This window comes from Corvus hawaiiensis, chromosome 2, assembly GCF_020740725.1.
Source record: "Corvus hawaiiensis isolate bCorHaw1 chromosome 2, bCorHaw1.pri.cur, whole genome shotgun sequence".
NCBI classification, from domain to species: domain Eukaryota; kingdom Metazoa; phylum Chordata; class Aves; order Passeriformes; family Corvidae; genus Corvus; species Corvus hawaiiensis.
This window is the reverse complement of record NC_063214.1, coordinates 92271800-92292519: the sequence shown is the minus strand read 5'-3', so window position 1 is coordinate 92292519 and position 20720 is coordinate 92271800. Positions and strand designations below refer to the sequence as shown.

The following is a 20720-nucleotide window of genomic DNA, read 5'->3' as shown; positions in this document are numbered from 1 at the left end:
CTTTTGAACCAGAATGAGTGCAGAGAAGCTTGGAAAAAGTTGTGTTAGGGATCTCTGGCCTAGACTGATTCATAGGTTGCAGAGAGAATTTGTAGTCATCTTTTCTGACTTTCTGTATTACATTTACACAGCCATTAAACTGTACTCCTCAATTGACTGTTTTGACTACAGGTGCGTGTTTAGGAAACGGGAAGAGGAAGGAATCTGACCTGAATTTACAAAGGTTCATTAATGTAGACGTCAGCACAGCTCTTGGTAAAAAGTCTTAGTTTTAATTACCTTCACAGGTAATTACTGTTAATTTCTCTATTTTTCATTTTGCCTCTGATTCGCGAGTTCTTTTACTCAGAGTTTGCATTAAAAGGCAGAAGACACAGAGTTGTTCTTCTAATTGATGTTTATTATTTCTTATCTACAGCACAGCCTCTAAGTTAACAAGGTGAAGATGGCCCCGAGTTCTAACTTCCAAGGCCATTTCAAGTCCACACTATCCAATTACGGAATGCCAACTAATCTATTTTTACTTATAATCCAATAACTAATTATTCATGATCCGCACTGTGGGTTTTTTGAACCAATACCAAAACACCGAGATTTGTGAAGAAGAAGGAGGAAGGAAGAAGAACTAATCCACACCCAAAATCCTCCATCTTGTTACTAAATCCCATAAACCTAATTTTTCTACATCTCTACATATTCCACCCAGTGATATAACTTAAATTACACAGCAGCAATCTCAGTGCTATCACATAAAAAGGGAAGCCGTTCCCAAGCCCTCAGGTCAAATGCAGTGTGCTTTTGAAGATCATTGCCTGTCAGCACTGAAAGACTGAAATTCTCTGAACCCAGGATTCCAACAATTACCTTCCATTATCATCACAGTTAAATATTTATTATTCATTTCTACTCTAAACTTTCTTCAAGCTTCATATGTTCAGACTTGGGATGCTTCAGTTCGCTACAGCCAGGAGATTCGATGTGATGTCTGTTCTGGCACAGATGTCAGTGGAGGATCCTGCACTTCACCAGAACAATCATTAGAGGTGGGAAGAACTGGGACTGACTTGTAGCAGTGGTATTCTCATAGTATTCTCATACTATTCTCATGTATGTCACCTCTCCCAAAACCCTCATGGAATAAGGCTCTGTTCCTGGCATGCACTGCAGAAGAACTGTTAGCTTTTCAACTTCTTTAACTTGTATGTCAGTCCCATGATACATGGGATCGAGAGAAATTTGCTTTAAGAATCAAATCAAGCTGACAGAGCCAGGAATTAACAAGAGAGGCATTTGGAGCTCGTTTATTTCCTCATGGTGTAAATCTAAACCCCTGGCATGGTATCCAGAAGACATTTAATTTTGTAGCTGCGTAGCAGCAGTCTGTATCTTTCTGCAAATCACTGTCATCTATTCACACTTAACCGCGCTGTTGTTTGTTCTCTTTGACCTGACAAACCAGAGATTAGAGGATTAGGTTTCCAGACACTGTCTTTTCCTTAGTGACCAATTTGAATTTCAGGCTTAAGTGAGCCAGTTGACTGCCTAGTGAGATATGGCACACCTTGGAACTAATAAGCCTTGACTATAGTAATTCATCAGTGACACCTGCCTGTATTACTTTACCTGGTTAGCTGGCACTGCTTCTGTGGAATGTGAAATCTGCTGACTTTATTGAGGGATTGGGCAGGCTGCCCCACTTAGGAAACTAAAGACGTTGAAAGAGACCATCTAAATAAGGTTTACAGAGGACCTAAGCCAAACAGTCTGGAGAGAAGATACTGCTAGAAGAGATCAGAGTGGTGTGTAGTCTGCTGATAACTGGTTTAATAAAACCAGAAAACAGATGCGTGTATATATGCAGGGAGAATTAAGGTAGACTGTGCAGACTACGTACTGGGCACAGGTTGCTTGAGAATAAGATGGAAGAAGATCTATTCATGTAATAATCAGTAAATTAATGGTCAGCTTTAGCGGTCAGCGGTGGCCATCCCATAATAGTACTTTATAAGGATGACCATTTAAAATAAACCTCCCTATAGCTCTTAAAAGTAAGTACCATATATTTCTGTGACTGAGAAACTACAAGTTTTTTATTTATGTTGTATGGATAGAAGAATGCGCTTTATGTGTAAGCTTCACACATTTGAAAGCCGTATCTGGCTCTGCATGATTCTGCTTGCTATTCAGAGTACATTTCACTGGAAACCTTAACAGCTTTCAGAGAGCTCATTCTAAATATCTTGATGGAAGACATTCTTAATGTCTCCTTACTCATTCTAATCATAGCTGCATTTCTTAAAAAGTATTTTGAATGAAAATGGCTACAAACTCTTTACATCTATTTTTGTACTCTTTCCACGTACAAAAGATTTGCTTGTGTGCTAGCAAACACACTGCAATTGCAATTAATCACAGAACTATTCTTCCCTTCTTGTCTTATTTCTTTCCAAATAATTAGTTTTAACTGGGGAGATGGTGATTATTACACAGGCACTCACTTTCCAGTGTTCTTCTTTAGCTCCCAGACAGCAATTCACAAAATATCCATCTGTTTGTGATGGAGCCAATACCTACATGGTGCTCGTGTGGTTCTTTTGATAGACAGGATTGTGTTCAGATATTTCATGAAAGGGGCTGATCTAATCCTTTGAAATTTTACTATTGGCTTCCTTCGATCTGGATCAGTCTTAAAACTAATCAGTTCTTAGCTGGATAACACCCAATGAATCTGGATGGTGAATAAAGCAGCATAAAGGATCTCTTTGTTACAACTGAGCCAACCTACATGCACATAACCTTATTTTCAGCTGCCAGCTCCCTTAAGTGATGTTGTTTTCTTCAGCAATTAATGATGAATCCTGTAGACATTGGTTAAAAAAAATCAAACAAAGCAAGCCTTTTATCTTTTCCTCCTCTACTTTCTCCATCTTTCTGGTCCTGTGGCTGAATCCAGTCCTTTTTGCTCAAAATGCTCTCCACTTTGAATCTTGCTCATTTCTTCAAGGCTAAAAGACATTTGAGAAGACATCCCAGTTTTTTGAAAGAGCCTGTTGTGTTTCATCATGTTTCATGGGTTTCATGGGTGTTTCATCCTTCCATGGCACTGCTGCTGTAGAAGTTTAAAACTTCTTGCCTTCTTCAGCCTCTCCTTCCCTAGAGACTGAAGCCTCTCACCTCCTGCCTTCTCTTACGCTTTCCTCATGCTTCCCCTTAGCTTCTTACCAGCCTATGTGGAAAACATCACTTCTTGCAGCTGTCACACAACATAGCGCTGCCCTTACTGCGTGCCACCCCTCACCTGCAAATGCCATCATCAGTGTGCTACTCTAGGTCATTCCAGTATTTTTCTGTGTCCTACCCAATGTGTTTTGCAGTTATATCCTGTCCTGTGTGGAAGCCTTGTGACCACTGCCTCCTGATTCCCTTTCTTTCAGATCTTAAGGCAGAAGGGTGCTGTCCCTAAGAGCTTTCCTCTCTGATGTTTCTCTGAGCGATGTCAGCCCCAAACACAGCTTCAGCTATTAGCTTTGTTCTGCCCACAGCTGACTCCCCACAATCAGGATGCATGCTCCTTGGTGGGTACCTAGCCCTTGGCTAGCCCACTTGGTCACAATCATCATCCTTGTACTTTTTTTTAACCAGATCTGTAATCTTGGTTTCCTATGGTTAGACTCTAATGTTCTGGTTTTGTCTCAATATTTTTATTCCTGCCTGCCGTGTGTTTTCCAAACAAGATCTCATGTCTCTTCACACTCCTGTATTATTTTCCTGGTCTTGGCCACACTGTTCCTGTATGACTGAGTAGCCTGCTCTCCCTCTCTGGCCTCTTTTTTGGTGATGTTCATTTATTAGTCAATTGTTCAAATCCCCTTCCTGTTTGTTACTCTCTTATTTCTCCCTCAGGTTATCTTACTGCCTCACTTCTTCCTGAGTAGGAAACCCCCTCAGACTCCTCCATAGCTTTGTTCAGCCCTGCTTGCCTAGCCTTTTGGCTTCTGAAACAGTCTGCTCTGCTATGGTGACCCAAAATCAGCTTTTAATCAAAATTCGAGAAACCACTATACTCTTCTTCCAATCCTTGCCTCTCCCCCCAAGAAAACAAACAAACACAGAAAAAGACAAACACTCACTGCTTAGGAAGTGGGAACTTGTAGGTACAAAATGCTGTTAGCGAGGATTTTCTTGTTATTTTCTAAGTCCGTGAGAGATTTTTCTCTCTCACAGAAGAGGTAGCAGGGAATGTAAACAACCAAGCCACCTGCAACCTTGGAAAGTCTTGTTTATGGTATAGTAGAAAATATTTTGATAATGGATGTTTTAGCATTTTGGCCAATCACCCCCAAGGGGTGGCTGGTCCTTTGTCCAATTAGACTATGAAGAAAAAAGTCTATAAAAGAGTTTGTAAAATAATTAAATAGATCAATCTTGCTGCACAATTCCTGCCTGCTGGATCTTCTCCTCCTCCTCCTCCCTATGGCTGTGGGACACGGTGATATACCGTAGGAACCAAACCTGGCGGTAATAGGAACTTGCCTTGTCCTGTCTGCCCTTGGCTAGCAAAGAACAGACATATTATTGTTTTGCTCTCTCCAAATTTTATCATTCAACCTGCCTATGCATTTTGTAGACTGCCAGACTCCCAGTACCAGGGATGTCATTGGGAGGTTTCTAGCGCTTGAGCTGATGAGAGTAATGTGGCTCAAGGTGATGGGTCCTCTGTGAGGGATCCATGCTGAACACTTCACCAGGAATCACTGATAGCTGCAGCAGGGACTTCCAGAGCATTCTCTGAGTGGGGACATGAAGACAGCAATTAGCAGTTTCATGGGGAAACAAGGCATGGTACTGCTCCCCACCTGTAAGAACGTGATGCCTCCTCTGCCTTAACACTGTCAGCTCTTTGCAATGTTTTTTCTCATCTGACCCACATTTAATTTTGCTAGCGTAATGTCTGGGAGTTTTCATGAAAGCATGTCATAGGCTGACTCACAGTAAAGAAGCAATCAAAACAGGGCAAGAAAATTTCTTTCAGGCAAAACAGTATCTCATGCATGCACCTAACTGACGTTATTTGCCTTTTTCATAGTAGATTGCCACCCATCAAGAATTTCAAGGTTGGGAAAGAAATTCATGCTTGAGGTCCAGCTCTCCCTTCAGTGAATCCCAGGCAGCACTCCTTAAATGAAAGCCCCACACTGCTGTTAATAAGGGTAGTACCTGGGCCTCAGGACACAGAGCATGGGAAGCTGTGACCACAGGTAGGATGCTCAAACACACCACCAGGATGTCCTCCAGGATCCTAGAAAACTCATTCCAGAGCCCAGTCTCAGAGAAGACTTGCTGGCATGTGGTGTCACACCAACACTGTAAAACTATAGGGGAATTGCTTATGAAATGGATTATAAGTGCTTCATTTCAATGGATACTTTTCTCACTAGCAGTAGTAGACAAAGAACAAGAAGAAAAAATGCCATGTGAAAAGAGAGATGTAAGATTGTATGTACTCAAAAGTCAAGTGTGACATGGATGAGAGAAAACATCTGAGAACATAACGGTGTCCTAGCAGGACTGGGAGAGAAGCTTAAGAAAAGCTTCTCCCCAGCCACATTTTTCTCCCTTGAGAAAAGCTTCTCCCCAGCCACATTTCCAAGGCAGACCATCTCCTTGAAAAATGTTTGTGCAGGGCTGCAGAAGTGGAAGAAGCCCCCAGATGCTAATAGATGTCTCTTGCTCCCATGGAGATGCCACCTGCGGTGCCTACCATCTGGCTGGATGACCCCCCCTTGTGGATAGCTGGCACCAGAAGGGATTTGGGATGCCATGAACTGCAACATGCTATCATGCTTTTTAAAATTAGCTCAGTGCCAGATGCCAGAAGAGTCCCTTGCCAGGGTGTGTATCATCCCACTGAACTTCAGGACGCCCTGGTGCGACATGAGGCGGGGCGACTGTGCTTTCCACCATGCACGGTACATGCACCTGGCTGTTGGCTTTCAGCCTGGGCCTGGTGCTGCTGCACTTCAGCATCTGCAGCAGCCCTGAGGAGTGCAAGGTGTGCTTTGCTAAGCCACAGCTCAAACAAGGATTGCAAACAAGTGTAACTTCACCCAATTTCACCATGGATTTTTTTTGCAGATTCCTCCCTGCCTTGGTGGCCAAACTGACCCCGGGTATCCAAATTTGGATGGAGATAGTCATCATGAGGACATCCTGCTTCAGCCCTGTGCCTGACAAAAGCCCTGGTGGTGCCAGCAACAGAGAGAAACACAGGTCTTGATATTTCTTCAGGTATGTGAACAGCACAATGGAAAATATTTGTGTATTATTCTGAAAATCCAAGCTGATGCTTACTGAACAAGACCAAAAAATTGCCTGATTCTATGCTGGGAGGAAGCAAAGTAACTGGGACTGGGCTGTCTTTAGTTTGTTTTACTTAAGCATGAACAATTCCACCTCATTAGATTACAGTGTATAACGTGAACTAATACATAAATTGAAAAAGTTAATACACTTTCATTCTATAAAGACTGATTGTTATCATAGCTAGGGAAGGGGATTTTCTTAGCAGTGCTTATCTCAGAAGCTATTGGAAGGGAATCCGGTAGTACACTTTAATTGGCTACTTTTGCATCATAAGATCTGTTAATGATTTGTTGGACAATAATTAAGCTGTTTAATCTTCCCATCGGCCCATGCAGGATGTAGTTATGAATAACATCTTTTGTACACAACACATGTGTGACTCTGAAAAGATGAGATCCACCTCCTTCTTTGGGATGTTGCAAAGAAACATGAGAATCTTCAGAAACAGTCCTAGCTCCTGCAATTCACAGCAGCTGGATTAATGTATTACACATCTTCTGGGGGAACAAAAGATCTTTGTTATGTTTAACATCAGTAGATTTTAGCTAGCACCTTTTTCATCACTGGCACTACCCTGCTACTTTCTTATAAAAATACTTCTGAAAAAAAGGCTTTCTTGCAAAACAAAATTTATACTATTGCTGTTTCAGTTGGGGCAAATTCATTAAGCCGGCAAAAACTTCAGTAGTAATAATTATACGGTGACCTTTTCTTTTGAAAGCTGGAAAACTTGTAATAAATGAGTCAGTGATTAGGGAAGGAGAAAAGCAGCTGAGTGCTGGCTGGAAGGACTGCATTCGACACTCAGCTGTGCCAAAGTGTAAGGCGTTTACATCATGCCTTGGGGGGTGGGGGTGGTGGTGCTAATTGTATAGCTGTTGTTTGCAGAGTGCTCTAGCCGAGGCCTAAACACAGACTGAAGTCTCAGCACTTCTGTCCAGTTGCAGCTCAACCAAAGGAAGATGTACTTCTGAAATAATCCACATTTATGAAAAACCATATTCTGAAATTTCATCCACTAAATCCAGTGCCCCAAGTTAGTGGCCACTCTGGACTTACCTCAATTTCCCAGCTCTCAAAGGGTGAACTATTATTGCTTTTGACTCATGCTCTTGTTGAAAATATAAATGTGTCCATATTTGTGAGTATTCCACTGCTGTACCCTGAATTTTACAGAAAAACACACAAGGAAATTTATAATTCTGCTACCGCAGCAAAGTATGACTAATACAAATTAAAAGGTGCAAGGGGACTGCACAGTGACCAGGGAGAACATTACAGTTTGGATGCCCATTAATTTGGTATCTTCCTTCCTGTGACTAAACCAAGACAGGCATGCATCCTGTAGAGAAAATACTATGTCTTTAATTAAAATCATATCAGGTTAATGCATGAAGGAGATATTAAATTAGCATACACAGACTTAATTATACTGTACCCTAATTTTTGTGTCTTTGACTTTACAACTTCTGTAATGTTTTAGCATGGTACCTTTATGGGTGCCTGTGCACTGATTATATCCTAATTAACTTATTCTGAAACAATAAAAGACAGATTTCCTCCAATAAAAAAAATCATCAAAACAAACTGGAGTTTAATACTTCAAACTACCTTGGAACAGAAAAGTGTTAGAGGAATTAAAAATGCCCTCCAAATACGTAAGTGCTGTCACTTCAAAGTTACTTCATCTTCTCCTTTCCCCTTCAAGCTCCAAGTAAATTCTACCCCGGGGAAAACCCTGTGGAAGCTGGGCCTCAGGAAGAAGTTGAAAATTAGGCTATGAACTTAAAGGAAACCTCACAACGACTTTGAAGTGTGTAACCATGACTCATTGGAGTAAGCACCTGTAATTCTCCCCTTGGGAAGTGGATGGACTTCTAAACGTTGCTTGAGAGTGTGTGATGAGGCCACTCCTAAGGGGAAGCATAGTATTAACAGGAAAATAATACTGCTAACGGGGAGAGCCTCTAACAGCCTTCTGTGGAGTAGCCAATTTTGGGTGATGGGACATTTTTTAAAATGATGAAGCCAGAAGCACTTTTGCCATGGTTAGTGAGTACAAGAGGTGGTTCTTTATCTCCTGTGGTAGGCAACATTTCAATCCTGCACAGTAGCTACAGCTTTTCTTCAAAGAAAAATTATAAATCAACTTTGTGTTTCTGTCAGCCTTCAGATCCTTTACAGAAAATCCATTCTGTTTTGTGGCTGTTGCAATCAGTTGCAATCAGTAGTTTGTCCAGCAAGAAGCCATAAACCACATGACCATGTCATGGGGCACCTGTTCCACTGGACTTTCTTGGCAGGAGTCTGCCATGTCACATTTGCTGTGGTAGGCATACTACTGATAATATCAGTAAGAAGCATGAGCTTCTTATGTATACATTTTTAATAACTTTACTTTTCTTTCTTTCCCCCGGTTCTTGCTGTTTCTTAGTCTACCACTCTTTCCTGAAAATTAATACTTGAGGGTGGCTCAAATGATAAGTCCACATTCTCATCGTCCCTCCAAGATCTGCAGCTCAGTGAACTCTTATCAATTTTGCAAAAGGCAGCTGTATTAAAGTGGCTTTGTTGCTCAGATAAGGAAACAGCAAATACAAGTGCAGCCAGATGTACAAATGAACCATGTTCTGGAGCAAGAAGACTTATGAAAGAACACAGGTCCCAGAATAGGCATCGGGGAGAAGAGTGATGCAGGTGTGCTCAGACACAGGTGGCAAGCAATTCTGCTCTTGGGAAGCAGGGAAAAGATGGCACACTGTGCCAGTTTGAACAGCAGTGAGGTAATTTTGTTCACTTGGAAATAGATGTCTTGGAAAAAAGTAGAGGCTGCGTGCCAAGAGGCTATTGATCCCGTTGCTAAATAAAGTAGTAGCCCCACTTCATTGCAGGTTCTTCTAGAAGTGCCTGCTAAACATTGATGAGGAAAGGACTGGAGCCATCCCAGCACACCAGCCTGGCACGACACATGCACAGCAGCATGTGGAGGGGCTGACAGGCCATGTTCAATACCAGCCCCTGAGCCAGTGCCTCCCAAATCACCCATCGGAAGGGACAGATGGAGCTGAAGAGCCATCACACAGCAATCCAAAGACACGCAGGGAAAAATGGTGTGACGGGAAGGACTTGCCTGCAGTCTTCTTCCACAGGAAAGCAAGGAGGGCAGCTGGAGAGTTCCCAGCCAAGGAGCCTAATTGCCAGATGAGTGGGATGGGGGCGGTCAGCAAAAATGCTGCTGCTCCTTGTTGGGGTCATAGGAACAAGAGAATAATGCTGTGGGGTGGCTCAAGCAGTGAGTCTGCATTTTCATCATCTGTCCAAGATTCTATGGCTTGCCCTTGATACCACAAAATAGAACTAGCCACAATGTTTCTGTCCCCTATGCTATGAATAATGTCCCTAAGTGACTTAGATAAAATGGCAACGGGATTCCATTCCAGCTTAATTCCAAGTGAACATGTCAAGAAAGGGAATGATGAAATACTAACAGGATGCCAAGGTCACCTTCTGGATAGAAACCTTGAGCCAAGGAGGATGGTACAATTGTTGGAGGAGTGAACATTGCTCAAAGAATCAACTGTTAGAAGCACAAACAGTGCAAAATGGGTAAGTCATGGAGGAACTTACTGCAAACATCTTACAGTTCTGAAAACCAACAATACTTCTATAGCCATCATCCACCTGCTTCTTTATTGATCTAGACATCCTCGAGTCAGTCTTGCTACAGTTTCTAATCTATGATGCCAAGTAAGAGGAGGGTTTCACAGAGGTGTTGGAGGGGCTCGGATGGCTGGCGCTATCTTGGTAGTCAAGAGGTATCCTTTATCTGTCATGAATGGCTTTGAGGATCTGAGGAACAAAGGTCCTGCTCCTTGCTCTTAGCTGGTGTCCTTTGGTCATGCTTACTCCACCATGAATACTGATGCTTACTTAAGCCTGACTATGCAGTACATGACATAAACCATATACATTTAAAGAAAGTTAATACCATACTATTTAGAAAATCAATACACTTTCATAGTATAAAGATTATTTGGTACAATAGTTAATGAATGAGATTTTCCTGATGTGGGCTGAGGCTATTAGTTGGGAGCCAGAGGCCTAGCAGGAGAGAGGCAAAGCCAAAAATCCCCTCTGCTGTCCAGCTGCAGCCCAAAAAGCAGCTGGACATGGGTATCTCCCCATTGGATTGACAGGCTTTCCGCTTCTCAGAGCGGTTTGTTTACAGCTGTGTCTAAAATAAACGTTGCCTAATTTTTTTTTTCCGCTCCTGTTATTCCTGTGGAGCAAGTTGGATTCCTCTCTGACTCACGCATGATTAACTAACTTCCAGCTGCATTATCTTTATTGTTGCAGCCGATCCACAAGCCAGCGCTCAGCACGACTCGTGGATCCCAAGCTGTGCTGGCGAGGCTGCCACTTACAGAAAAGGATTTTTTTTCTAACAGTTGTGGGGTTTGGGAAATTTTATTATTTTTTATTTGTGTATGAATGTACTTACTTATTTATTTAAGAGACAGCAAGTACCTGCTTTCTCGGGGACCGGAGAAATAAAAAGAAACAACCGATAACACTCCCTGAGCCACCCCGTGCGGTGCTGCTGGCGGAGACGCCGTGCCCGGTGGCCGGGCGGCGCCGAGGGGGGTCCCGGCGCACGGCGGGACGGGAGGCGATGGGACAAGAGGGTCCGGCAGTCCCGGCGAGGAAGCAGTTAAGGCCGGGCACCAGGAAACGGGAAGGAAGAGGCTGAGCTCAGCAGGAGCCGCACGGCGGAAGCCCCCCCAGCCCCGCTCCCGTTCCCGCTGGGAGCCGCCGCCGGACCGGGCGCACGTGCGGGAGCGGCGGCGCGGGGGCACGTGCGGGGGGGGGGGCACGTGCGGCACCGGCACCTGGCAGCGGCGGCCGGCCGGGCGCGGGGCGGGGCGGGGGCAGGCAAGAGGAGCTCCCGCCGCGCCACCGCTGCTCCCGGGGAGGCGGGGTCGTGTGCCGGCCTCGGGTGGTTTTACCCAACCGCTCGCCCCTTACATAAGCCGGGAGCCGGTCCGCCCCCCATTCCCACCGCCGTTCCCCCTTCCCCCTCCCGGGAGCCGCCCCCCTGCTGCAGAGCTGTGACACGCCCCCTCTCCATCCCTCCCTCCCTTCCGTCGCCGTCCCCTCCCAGGAAGAAGCCGGAGTCGGCAGCGCCGCGGGCCCAGCATGGAGTAGGGCGGCCCGGGGCCGGCGGCGCCGCGCGGGCATGGAGCTGGGCCCGGGGCCCTGCGCGCTGCCGGCCGGGGCCAGGCCGGCGGCGGCGGCGGGGGGGCCCTGCACCGAGATGCTGCAGGTGGCGGAGGAGGCCTTCCGCGGCGGCAACTTCGAGCTGGCGGCCGAGATCTACGGCTCGGAGCTGGCGGGGCTGCCGCAGCCCGAGCGGGGCCTGTGCCTCCGCCGCGCCGACGCGCTGGCCAGGGCCGGCCGCATGGCCGAGGCGCTGGACGCCTACGGCGCGGCGGCACGGCTGGCCCGGCTGCGGCCCGAGGAGCTGCGGGAGCTGGCGGAGAGCGTCGCCCTCAGCATCCGCGACAAGGAGCTGCGCCTCCCGCCCTGGGGGAGCGGCGCGGCCGGCGGCGGCGGGGCGGAGGGCGAGGGGCTGGGCGATCCGGCGTGCTGCCGCCCGCCCGAGCTCTTCGCCTGCCCGCTGTGCCGGCGGCTGCTGTGCGAGCCGGTGACCCTGCACTGCGGGCACACCCACTGCCGCCGCTGCGCCGAGCCTGGCGACTGCGGCCGCTGCCACCGCCCGCGCCGCCCCGCCGAGCCGACCCCTGCCGCCGCCGCCCCGCCGGCCGCCGGCCGCCCGCGGGTCAACGTGGTGCTGGGCAACCTGCTGCACAAGTGGTTCGGCGCCGAGAGCCGGGCGCGGCGGCTCCGCGCCGAGGGCGACGCGCTGCGGGAGCGCCAGGAGCTGCCGGCCGCCCTGGAGAAGTACAACCAGGCCCTAGAGATGGGTGAGTGGCGCCGGCGGGGAGCAAGAGGAGGAGGAGGGAGCGCGGCGCGGGCAGCGCTGCTCGCCAGCACCGGGCTGGCCCCCGCAGCCGGGCGGGGAGGGGGTTTGCGGTGAATGGTGGTAGAGGGCACCTGGGGGAGGTTACGAGCGGGAATCCTGCCAGCGGGTCTCCTCTCGCCCGCCCCCCGCTCCAGTGAATGGCTATTTTTGTTCCACTGGTATTTCTGTCCTTGCTCTGAAGGTGCCTGGTGTTTAGCTGCTCGCTGCCGATGACTCATTATGCAGTATTTCTAGCAAACCCGCTTTCCTATTTATGGGGAAGCCATCATTTAGTGTAGGATACGCCGTAGTGGTCGTGTTGAGCCCCGCCGCGGCTTCGTGGAAGAAATGAGTATGTGAATCATTCAGCTACGTGCAGCTGCACCTTCAGCAAGAGAAAAGCTTTGAAAACACCTAATGAGATATCAGTAGGTGTAAAGGCTCAGAAAATTTCCTTTATCTTACAGTGTGCAAAATACTTCAGATTAATTTGCGTTTAGCCTTGGAGAGATGGTCCGCCTGTGTTTTCAGTGTAGCCTCTTTGTTGGTATGCAGTATTTCTGTGTGCAGGGTGTTCTCTGAAGAGCTTGGCTTTAAATAAAAATGCCTGCCTTCCTCCTCTGCCAAACCGACGGCAGCCTTAGTTTATCAAAACCAGCTTGTTTTCAGGCTCTGCTCCGAGTAGTAGGTGGATCCTGCTCGCTCGGTTGTAGCCTTGTAGTAGTGGATGTGTGCGTGCGTGCGCCCGGCTTGTTTGCCCTGCGAGCGGTGGGGGTGGTACAACACCGTGAATGTCGGAGAGGCGTGGAGCTGGGGAGAGCCGGGATCTCGGCAAATCCCCCGGGATCTGCCGCTCCTCCGGTCTCAGCGTGATGGATGTCCGGTTTAGTCGAGGAGGAAGCGGAGAGAAAGCCTCCGTCGTTTTAACACTGACGAAATCCTGCGGGTAAATGTCTTTGAAAGATAAGTGTAGGGAAAACTGTGCTGCTCCTCTCTGAATGAGCTCCTTCCCTGCATTGAGTAGAATTGCTTTCCTTAATCCTGATTGTTACACGCAGGCATAAATGGCTCTGATTTTTTTTTTTTTTTTTTTTTTTTTTTTTTAGTTTCTTTTGCTGTGGAGAGAAACAGTTTCACTGTTACGCTAGTCCTTGACTCACTTTCATTTTTTGCCACAGTTTCATGGTAGGCATTGGAGATCGAAGAGTTTGGGATGGGATAGCATAGCATACTATCTCCTCACAGCTGATGCTGGCTGCAGAAACTATTTCTTCTACTTTTCCAGCTAGATGTGACAAATTTTCAGTCCTAGCTGAGTGTCCCTATAAAACTATTACACGGTTTAGCTGAAGTAATCCCTATTTAAGTAGGGCAGGATGGAGCCCAAGAAGGAAGGTGAAGCAGAGGGAGGGGAGAGGCTTAATGTAGGTCACTGGTACATACGGTGACTTTTCAGTAGTGAAGCCTCCTAATATTTTGGGTTCAGGGTCCTACTGCTGGGGAAAATAGCATCTCGTCGATGAAATTATGTTTGAAGAGTTTTTTAGAGAACTCTTTCTCACTGTTGTCTCTGCTTCTTGCTGTGTCTGCATGGGGGTGAAAGGAGAGGGAAGACTGCAGTGTGCTGCTGGTGTTCTCACACAGCACGTCTCCTTCCCCTTCCTGTTGCTGGAGTACAATCTCCAGCTATGGCTGCTGTGCATCAGGGTCTCAAGATAACTCTTTTGCAGTGTCCTTATTTCTGTCTTGAGTGATTTCCAAGCAGCCTGGGAATGTGTTCAGAAAGTCTTCACTCTGTCAGTGGCACTAAATTTTTTCTTTTCAATAAAATTGTAATTGGAAATAATAACAGGTGTCTTGCTAGCTTTTGAAAACCAAAAGCTATAGGCTTATGTGTTGTAACTTCCCTAGACATGTGGGGAAGGATCCTGTAGTGGATCTGAATTCCTGCTGATGAAGGGCAGCCCATGCCCCCAGCCCGTCATCTTTTTTGATGTTTTCTGCATGCCAGTGCTGTTTCTCACAAATTGAACCGCTGTGTAGGAGTCTCATGTTCTTAAATTCTCGCCACATGTTTATCAGGTACTGCTTTTCAGCATGCTGGAGTTGCCTTCTTGTTTTCCAGCCAAGTATCTTGGTAAATAAAGAAAAAAAAAAAGAAAACCCCATGGCTCTTTTCTAACTGTTCAGTACTTAAATGTTAGCATATGGGTGACTTAAATGCACAGGGCAGCCCTAAGAGTCGCACCATGTGCCTGAGAGAATTGTCCAAATGTTTCCTGAGGTCTGTCAAGCTCGTGACTATGACCATTTCCCTGGGGAGCCTGTTCCAGTGCCCAGCCACCCTCTGGGTGAAAAATCTTTTCCTAAAATCCAACCTAACCCCCCCCCCCAGACTCAGCTTCATGCTGTTTCCTCAGGTCCTATCCCTGGTCCTGAGAAAAGAGATCAGTATCTGGCCCTCTGCTTCCCCTTGTGAGGAAGCTGTAGACTGCGGTGAGGTGTCCCCTCCATTTCCTCTATTACAGGCTGAACACAGTTCTAATGTGTGAGAAAATAACTTTTTTTACAACCTGCAAATGCTTGTGTATTGCTATTGAGTGTAAAGGGCCTGGGTATTGTTAAAATTTCTTTTTAGCGACTGAAGGCACATGAACACATTGATTATACAATTGTGGTATAAAGTTAGGTAAAATTTCAGGTTTCTTGGCAGTACGTGCACTTCAGTGGGATATTTTTACTGGTGTTTTTTGTGGAATACTTTCCTACTCCATTTGTAACAACTAGCCTTGTGTGATGCAATATTAAAGCAAGTTTTCCTATCACTTTGCTCATTCTGATTGTGGCCTTCTCTCTTCTGATTCACACTTTAGTTTTCAAGGTGCTTCAATTCTTGAATTACGTTCCTGGTGCAATCTGAAATGTCTGGTACGTATTTCAGGCCTAGGAAGAGGTCTACATGCCTTCAAGTTGTCAACTTTTTCTAGTTGAACTAGTTAGTCTTACAAATGCATACTCTTAGCATGTATGTTCATCTTTTGTCCTTAACAATGACATCTACAACAGCACTGCTGCTCCCATGTTCACTCTCACAGTCTGCTATGGATTCAGGTGTGGTTGAGTAGGGGTTTTTGTTCTTAAGAAAATCAGCTTTGCTATTTGATCCTTCCAGTCTTGAGATGTGATCTCTTCTGTTTTATACAAAGTCACTGCCTTTTTTTTTTTTTTTTTTTGCTGCTATAGACATTGGAATAGATCCTACATTATTGTAAGGTATCTAATTACCACAGCTTCAAAGCAAGCACATGTCAAGCCGCTTGAAAGAAAGCATTTGTTTCCAGATGGATCACTTTTTGTGCCAAGCTTTATGGTGTTCAGCCATCGTAATATCAAGTATTGTCCAAATGTTGCTCTCATGGCTATTACCCCAGCTTTCTGAATTTCATTTGTGTGGAAATCAGAGGTGGGCTTCCTCTCTGACATCCCTTATTTTTTAACTAGTCTTTTGATTGTATGAACTCCTAAGTTAATTAAACTGAAATATATGATATATGTGTGCAGGATTGCTTTGTTTGTGGGGTTGTTTTCTTTTGTTTGTTTGGGTCTTTTTGTGTGGTATGTGCTTTCTGCACCCTTTTTTCTTTCACCTGCTGCTCTCTCTGATGGAGATACTCTCTGGAGGGACTGTGCTTGGGAGGAGTACAGTCTTTTCCTTATATCCAGGCTCCTTAAGCTGTGTGCCTGAAGTTAATGTAAGCTCAATTTCAGTGACAAATTATTGTATTTTAAGGATGTGCTTTTGGGAGTGTGTTCTGGTTTTGGCTTTTTTTATTTCTCCAAAGCAGTTCTCAGTTACAGAGGCAACAGGTGTCTGTTACTTCATTGGGAAGATTGTGAACAGAGCTTTCCTCAAGTACATCTCTAAAAGAGATGAAGCTATCCTCTGAGTGAGGGTACATTCATAAGCCAACATGCGTGCAGAGTGTGAGAAGTTTGGGGTGGTCTTGGGTCATACCTTAAGCCAGAATTTCTCTGTGCCCTTCTTTGTATCGAGACAGCCTGTTAGCATCCTGTGCCTTTCCTGTAAGTAAGTCTGAAGACATCTGCTCAGGGATACAAAGCCCAGGGGTGTAGTTCTGTGGCTCCTGTTGCTGCTGGTTTGTAGCAGTTCTGGTTCCTGGGCTGTGTCAGCAGTTGCAGGTCTTGGGTGGTCTCTCAAGCCTGCCCGCAGGGCTGTGGCTCTGCTGGGAAGGGCTGTGACCCTGTTGTGCCCACCTGACCCTAATCTTGAATGAGCTTCTTTGGGTGTGGAGGGGTGACCCTGCCCTGGCTCCTCTGGTGTGATGGAGCAGTTTCTTGTTTGCTTGCTGTGTGCTGTACAGTCGGGTCCCAGCAGGGTGGCACACATCCTATTTGGACACTGGCGTTCCAGGACACCCTGTTTCTGTGTGAGACATGTTGGCTTCAGTGTGTAATTACCCGCTGCTGCAAAGTTTATCAGGCCTGAGAAGATCATTGATTCTGGAGAGCTGTAAGAGCTCAGCAAACACTCGAAGAGGTTTTGTTTACTTCTAGTGTGATGGGCTGTTTCTGAGCAGAAATATGATTGTCCTGGGGCAGGGGGGGATAGCTGATGCATGCAGCTCCTCACATTGCCCAGGATTTTAGTACCACCCCTCCATTTCAGAATGAGCACGTTGGAGATAAAGCTCAACTCTATCACACAGTTTTGAAAACACAGTGAAAGATAGAGGACTTTGGAAGAAAAGGCTCCTTTGCACATACATCTATGTGGATCTTTGTTTCAAGTGGATAAAGGATGGTGTAGGAAAGGCCAAGGAGAGGAAGTGAGTTTGTACCAAGCCCAAAGCAGCATCAGAAGTAGCAGTGCTGCCAGGCAAGCAGGGGAGATGCTGCTGTGTAGGCACTGGGGATGCTCCATCTCCCAGGGTGAAGAGCTGCTCACTGACCTCTGGCCCACGGGGTGGTGGATGTGGTGTTGCTAGAAACAAAATGCAGGAGCTTTCCTGAGCTTTGGTGGAAAGAGGAAAATCTGCTTCTCTTGGACAGATGTTGGAGAACCCTCCCCCCTCATCCCAGTGCATGAGCACCATAAATTGGTCTGATCCAAAAGAAAGCTTATTGTGGCTGCTCAACACTAATTACTTTTGTGGTCAAGCAATTAATGGAGATTTATCTGATGCTTTCCACATTCTCTCGTTGTAAGAATTGAATTAAGGGGGTGGGGCAGGCCAGGAGGCAGTAGAAAAGAGACACAAGGGAAGCTACAGACCTTCAATGCAAGTTGATTCAAGAACAATTGCTGTAGATTTTCCTGCTAGGTAAATGACAGGTTGTGGGGTTGCACTCCTTCTTGAAGAGCATGGCATAGATAAAACTTCAAGCCAAGCATTCTTGGAGTTAGACTGAGTGCTTACAGCTATGAGATAAGTATGGGCAAGTATTCTGCCATGCCCCAGAAATAATTTGTGTAAGCGATTGGAAAAAACATGGACCCTGTTCTAAGTCAACAGAATCTCTATTAAGCACACAGGAGTATTTATAGGATTCTTGTTTACAGATTGTAGCATCAAAGCTATGCAGCCAGTAAGTAAGAGACTAACCAATCATACAAAGAAATGGCAGAACCCATGTTTCTTGCTACTTTATCTCGGACGCTCTCACACATCCCACAGAGCCTCCACGGCCCAGTGTTCTGGGCCACTTAATTGAAACATTCTCACATAGGTATTTATGGCTGCAGATGATCTTTGGTACGCACTTTCTCATGGGAAAAAGGTTCTTGTCAAGGTTGACCAGGAGCAGCCACTTCTACAACTTGCTTGGGCATTTTCCTTCCATGCCTATGTCTGAGTTGTTTCAGATAAGGGAGAAAGGATGATCAGAATTTCTTGGTGGACTTGGTGGAACAGCCTTCAGGTGCTTTCCTACTGCAGCCCTGACTGGTGATGGATTCGTCTGTTAGTCCTGGGTCAGGGCAGAAGAAGCAGAGTCCCGGTCTGTAAAGGGAAGCTACTGAACTCTCTTTAGAGAGCTGTGCTTAAATTTTTATGGAGGTGGCTGATGCCATTGTATGTGTTTTATTAATTCTGCTGCTTTGTAAAGTTGTGCCTTCGTTAATGGTGTGTTTGCCCCAAAGTCTCATTCGAAGAATACTGCTAGAGAGTGTCTACATGGACTTGTATGTGAATTATATGTATTAGAACACTTTAATGGGCTCTTCTTTTGTACACCATTTCTAGGAGGCTGCTATTAAAAGATAAGATCGTTTGTCTTTTCCTGATATGGTAAAAAGGATGTTGGCCAAATTTTCCTTCCTCACAGGGTCTTGAGTACACTTTCCTGTTTGAAGTAGTGAAGAAGTAAATCTTTGATGTTGTACCAGCCATTTAGCAAAAACAACAGAAAAGCCATGGTAGACAGCTGTCATGACTCCTGCAACAGCAACTGGTTCAGTCATTTTAATAATTTATCAGAAGAATATTTAATTTTGTAACTCCTAAAGGAAGGTGACTTTAAAAGAAGAATGAGAGAGGTAGTGTTTCTGAAATTACCTGCTACAAAAAATAGTAGTTGCTTGCTGCTTAGAGGAGTTGTGCTAAAAAAGGAACTTTCCCATCCATCTTTAAAATCATATCTTGGAATCCTCTTAAAGTGTGTCTCCAAAACCTCTTTGTGCTGTTCTACACAGACAGAAGAATGTGTAAAAGTAGGAGTCAAGGTTACCTGGAGAGTGTTGCAGTCATCCTAGCATTATTTTTAAACTTGAAATATTTTGCAGAGTTCTGCCCCTCAGTGCCTCCCTCACCCCACCTCGTTCCCCCCTGTTTTACTGTGAACTAGTGCTTGAAAAACAGTAGTAGATACTTCATATATGTCACCACTGGAAACATGTCAAGTTGTTTGGAGTGGAAGCTCATGTTACTCTTGGTTTGTACAGAGCTTGTGGTTGAGTGCTCAGGTCCTGTAGCTGGATCTCTGGAAGTTTTTTTCCTTCTTGCAGAGGGTCTGCTGAAGGAGGGTCTGCTTCTTGCCAAGCTGCAAGACCAGAGCCAAGGTGATCAGGAGGCTTATTCGTCACTGGTGAAGGGAAGAAGGCATCATGCTGTACAGTAGACAGTCTTGCTGTGGGTTTTTGGTTTTTTGTGTTGGTTTTTTTTGAAAGTAATTAATATTGCTCATGTAACTTACCCCATCTTAAATGGAACAGAATTGTATTTTCCCCTTCCCCTTCATGTATGTAACCCAGATGTAATTTCCTATAAATAATTGAACTACTTCAGCAATCCTCGAGAATGAACTATATGTACTTATCAAAGTTTGAAGAATTTTTGAAGTCTCTTCAAACAGCATACTCTTCTTTTTTTCTTTGATAAAGTATAACAGAATGTCTTTTGCTTTTGAGAGAAGACATTTATAGAACTGACTCGTGCTTCCTTATCTTAAAATTAGTAGGATATTGCAGTACTCTTTTCTTTTTGCAAATATAGTAAGTGATCACTCTATTTGAGGACAGAAGGGGTGAGGTAGTAACTGAGAAGCAAGAGGGTCCTTTTTGCAAAAGTCAGAAATTCTGAAACAAGCTTTAACTGGAAAAAGAGCTTAAAAAGACCTGAAGGGTAACTTGTAGAAATGTAGCTTATGTACTAATCATGTCAAAGAAGGCAACTAGGTTGTCGCTGGTGACAGCAGTTTTATGATAGAATATCTGGCTGTAAATTTATCTTGTTAAACTGTGATCGTGGGAGACCTACTTGGCTGGCCCTGCCTGTCTGCGAATTACAGTGGTGTCTTTGGAGTCTCCTTGCAGTCACAGGTTCTTGTGCACCTAGCATAGGTCCCTGTTTCTTTGGGCGGGTCAGAACTTTTCCTTGGGTGCTTTGGACATCTGGCAGGGGGTTGACCCCTTGAGGTTCTTGGTTTTGATTTTGAATCTTGTTTGTTATATCATACTTTGATCTGTAGATATCTTGATTTGAGGCAGTCTCTGTACCTGCTGTGTGAGAGGATAATTCCATTCTGACTGAGGCTTGGTAGGAAACCTTTCCCAGCCTTGAACTAAGTCCTGGGTGAATTAGTAAGCATTGAAAAATGAGTCATATTTGTGTACTTACTGCTTTTATTATACTAGTGCTAAGAGGCCATAGATGGACTTGGGGTACATCACGTGAAGCAGCCCAAATGTCCAAAGGGTAGAATGGGAACTGAAAATACTGGGAGGGAGTGTTGCTTCATGCTATATTACCTGGAAAGAGTAGCAGACATCTAGCAGAGTGTTGAAAGATTGGGATTTGCATAGGAGGGAGCAATGGTC

General features: G+C 45.4%; 1 protein-coding gene and 1 long non-coding RNA gene across 4 annotated transcripts in view; both read left to right on the top strand.

Moving 5' to 3' along the window:
* Positions 1-635: 635 nt before the first annotated feature.
* LOC125336727 lies at positions 636-10639 on the top strand. Its single transcript, XR_007207838.1, has 2 exons — positions 636-1043; positions 5090-10639. It is a non-coding gene; the product is annotated as an uncharacterized LOC125336727 (long non-coding RNA).
* A 699-nt stretch (positions 10640-11338) lies between these two features.
* The window catches only part of LONRF2 (LON peptidase N-terminal domain and ring finger 2), a 35355-nt gene continuing 25973 nt past the window's right edge, over positions 11339-20720 (top strand). For 2 of the 3 annotated variants that reach the window (XM_048325674.1, XM_048325665.1), the window contains exon 1: positions 11352-12347. In XM_048325674.1, the coding sequence (XP_048181631.1) occupies positions 11600-12347 (748 nt within the window). In that variant the 5' untranslated portion in view covers positions 11352-11599. Of the gene's footprint in view, positions 12348-20720 lie in introns of all 3 variants that reach the window. The other variant, XR_007207836.1, reaches the window with a different exon arrangement.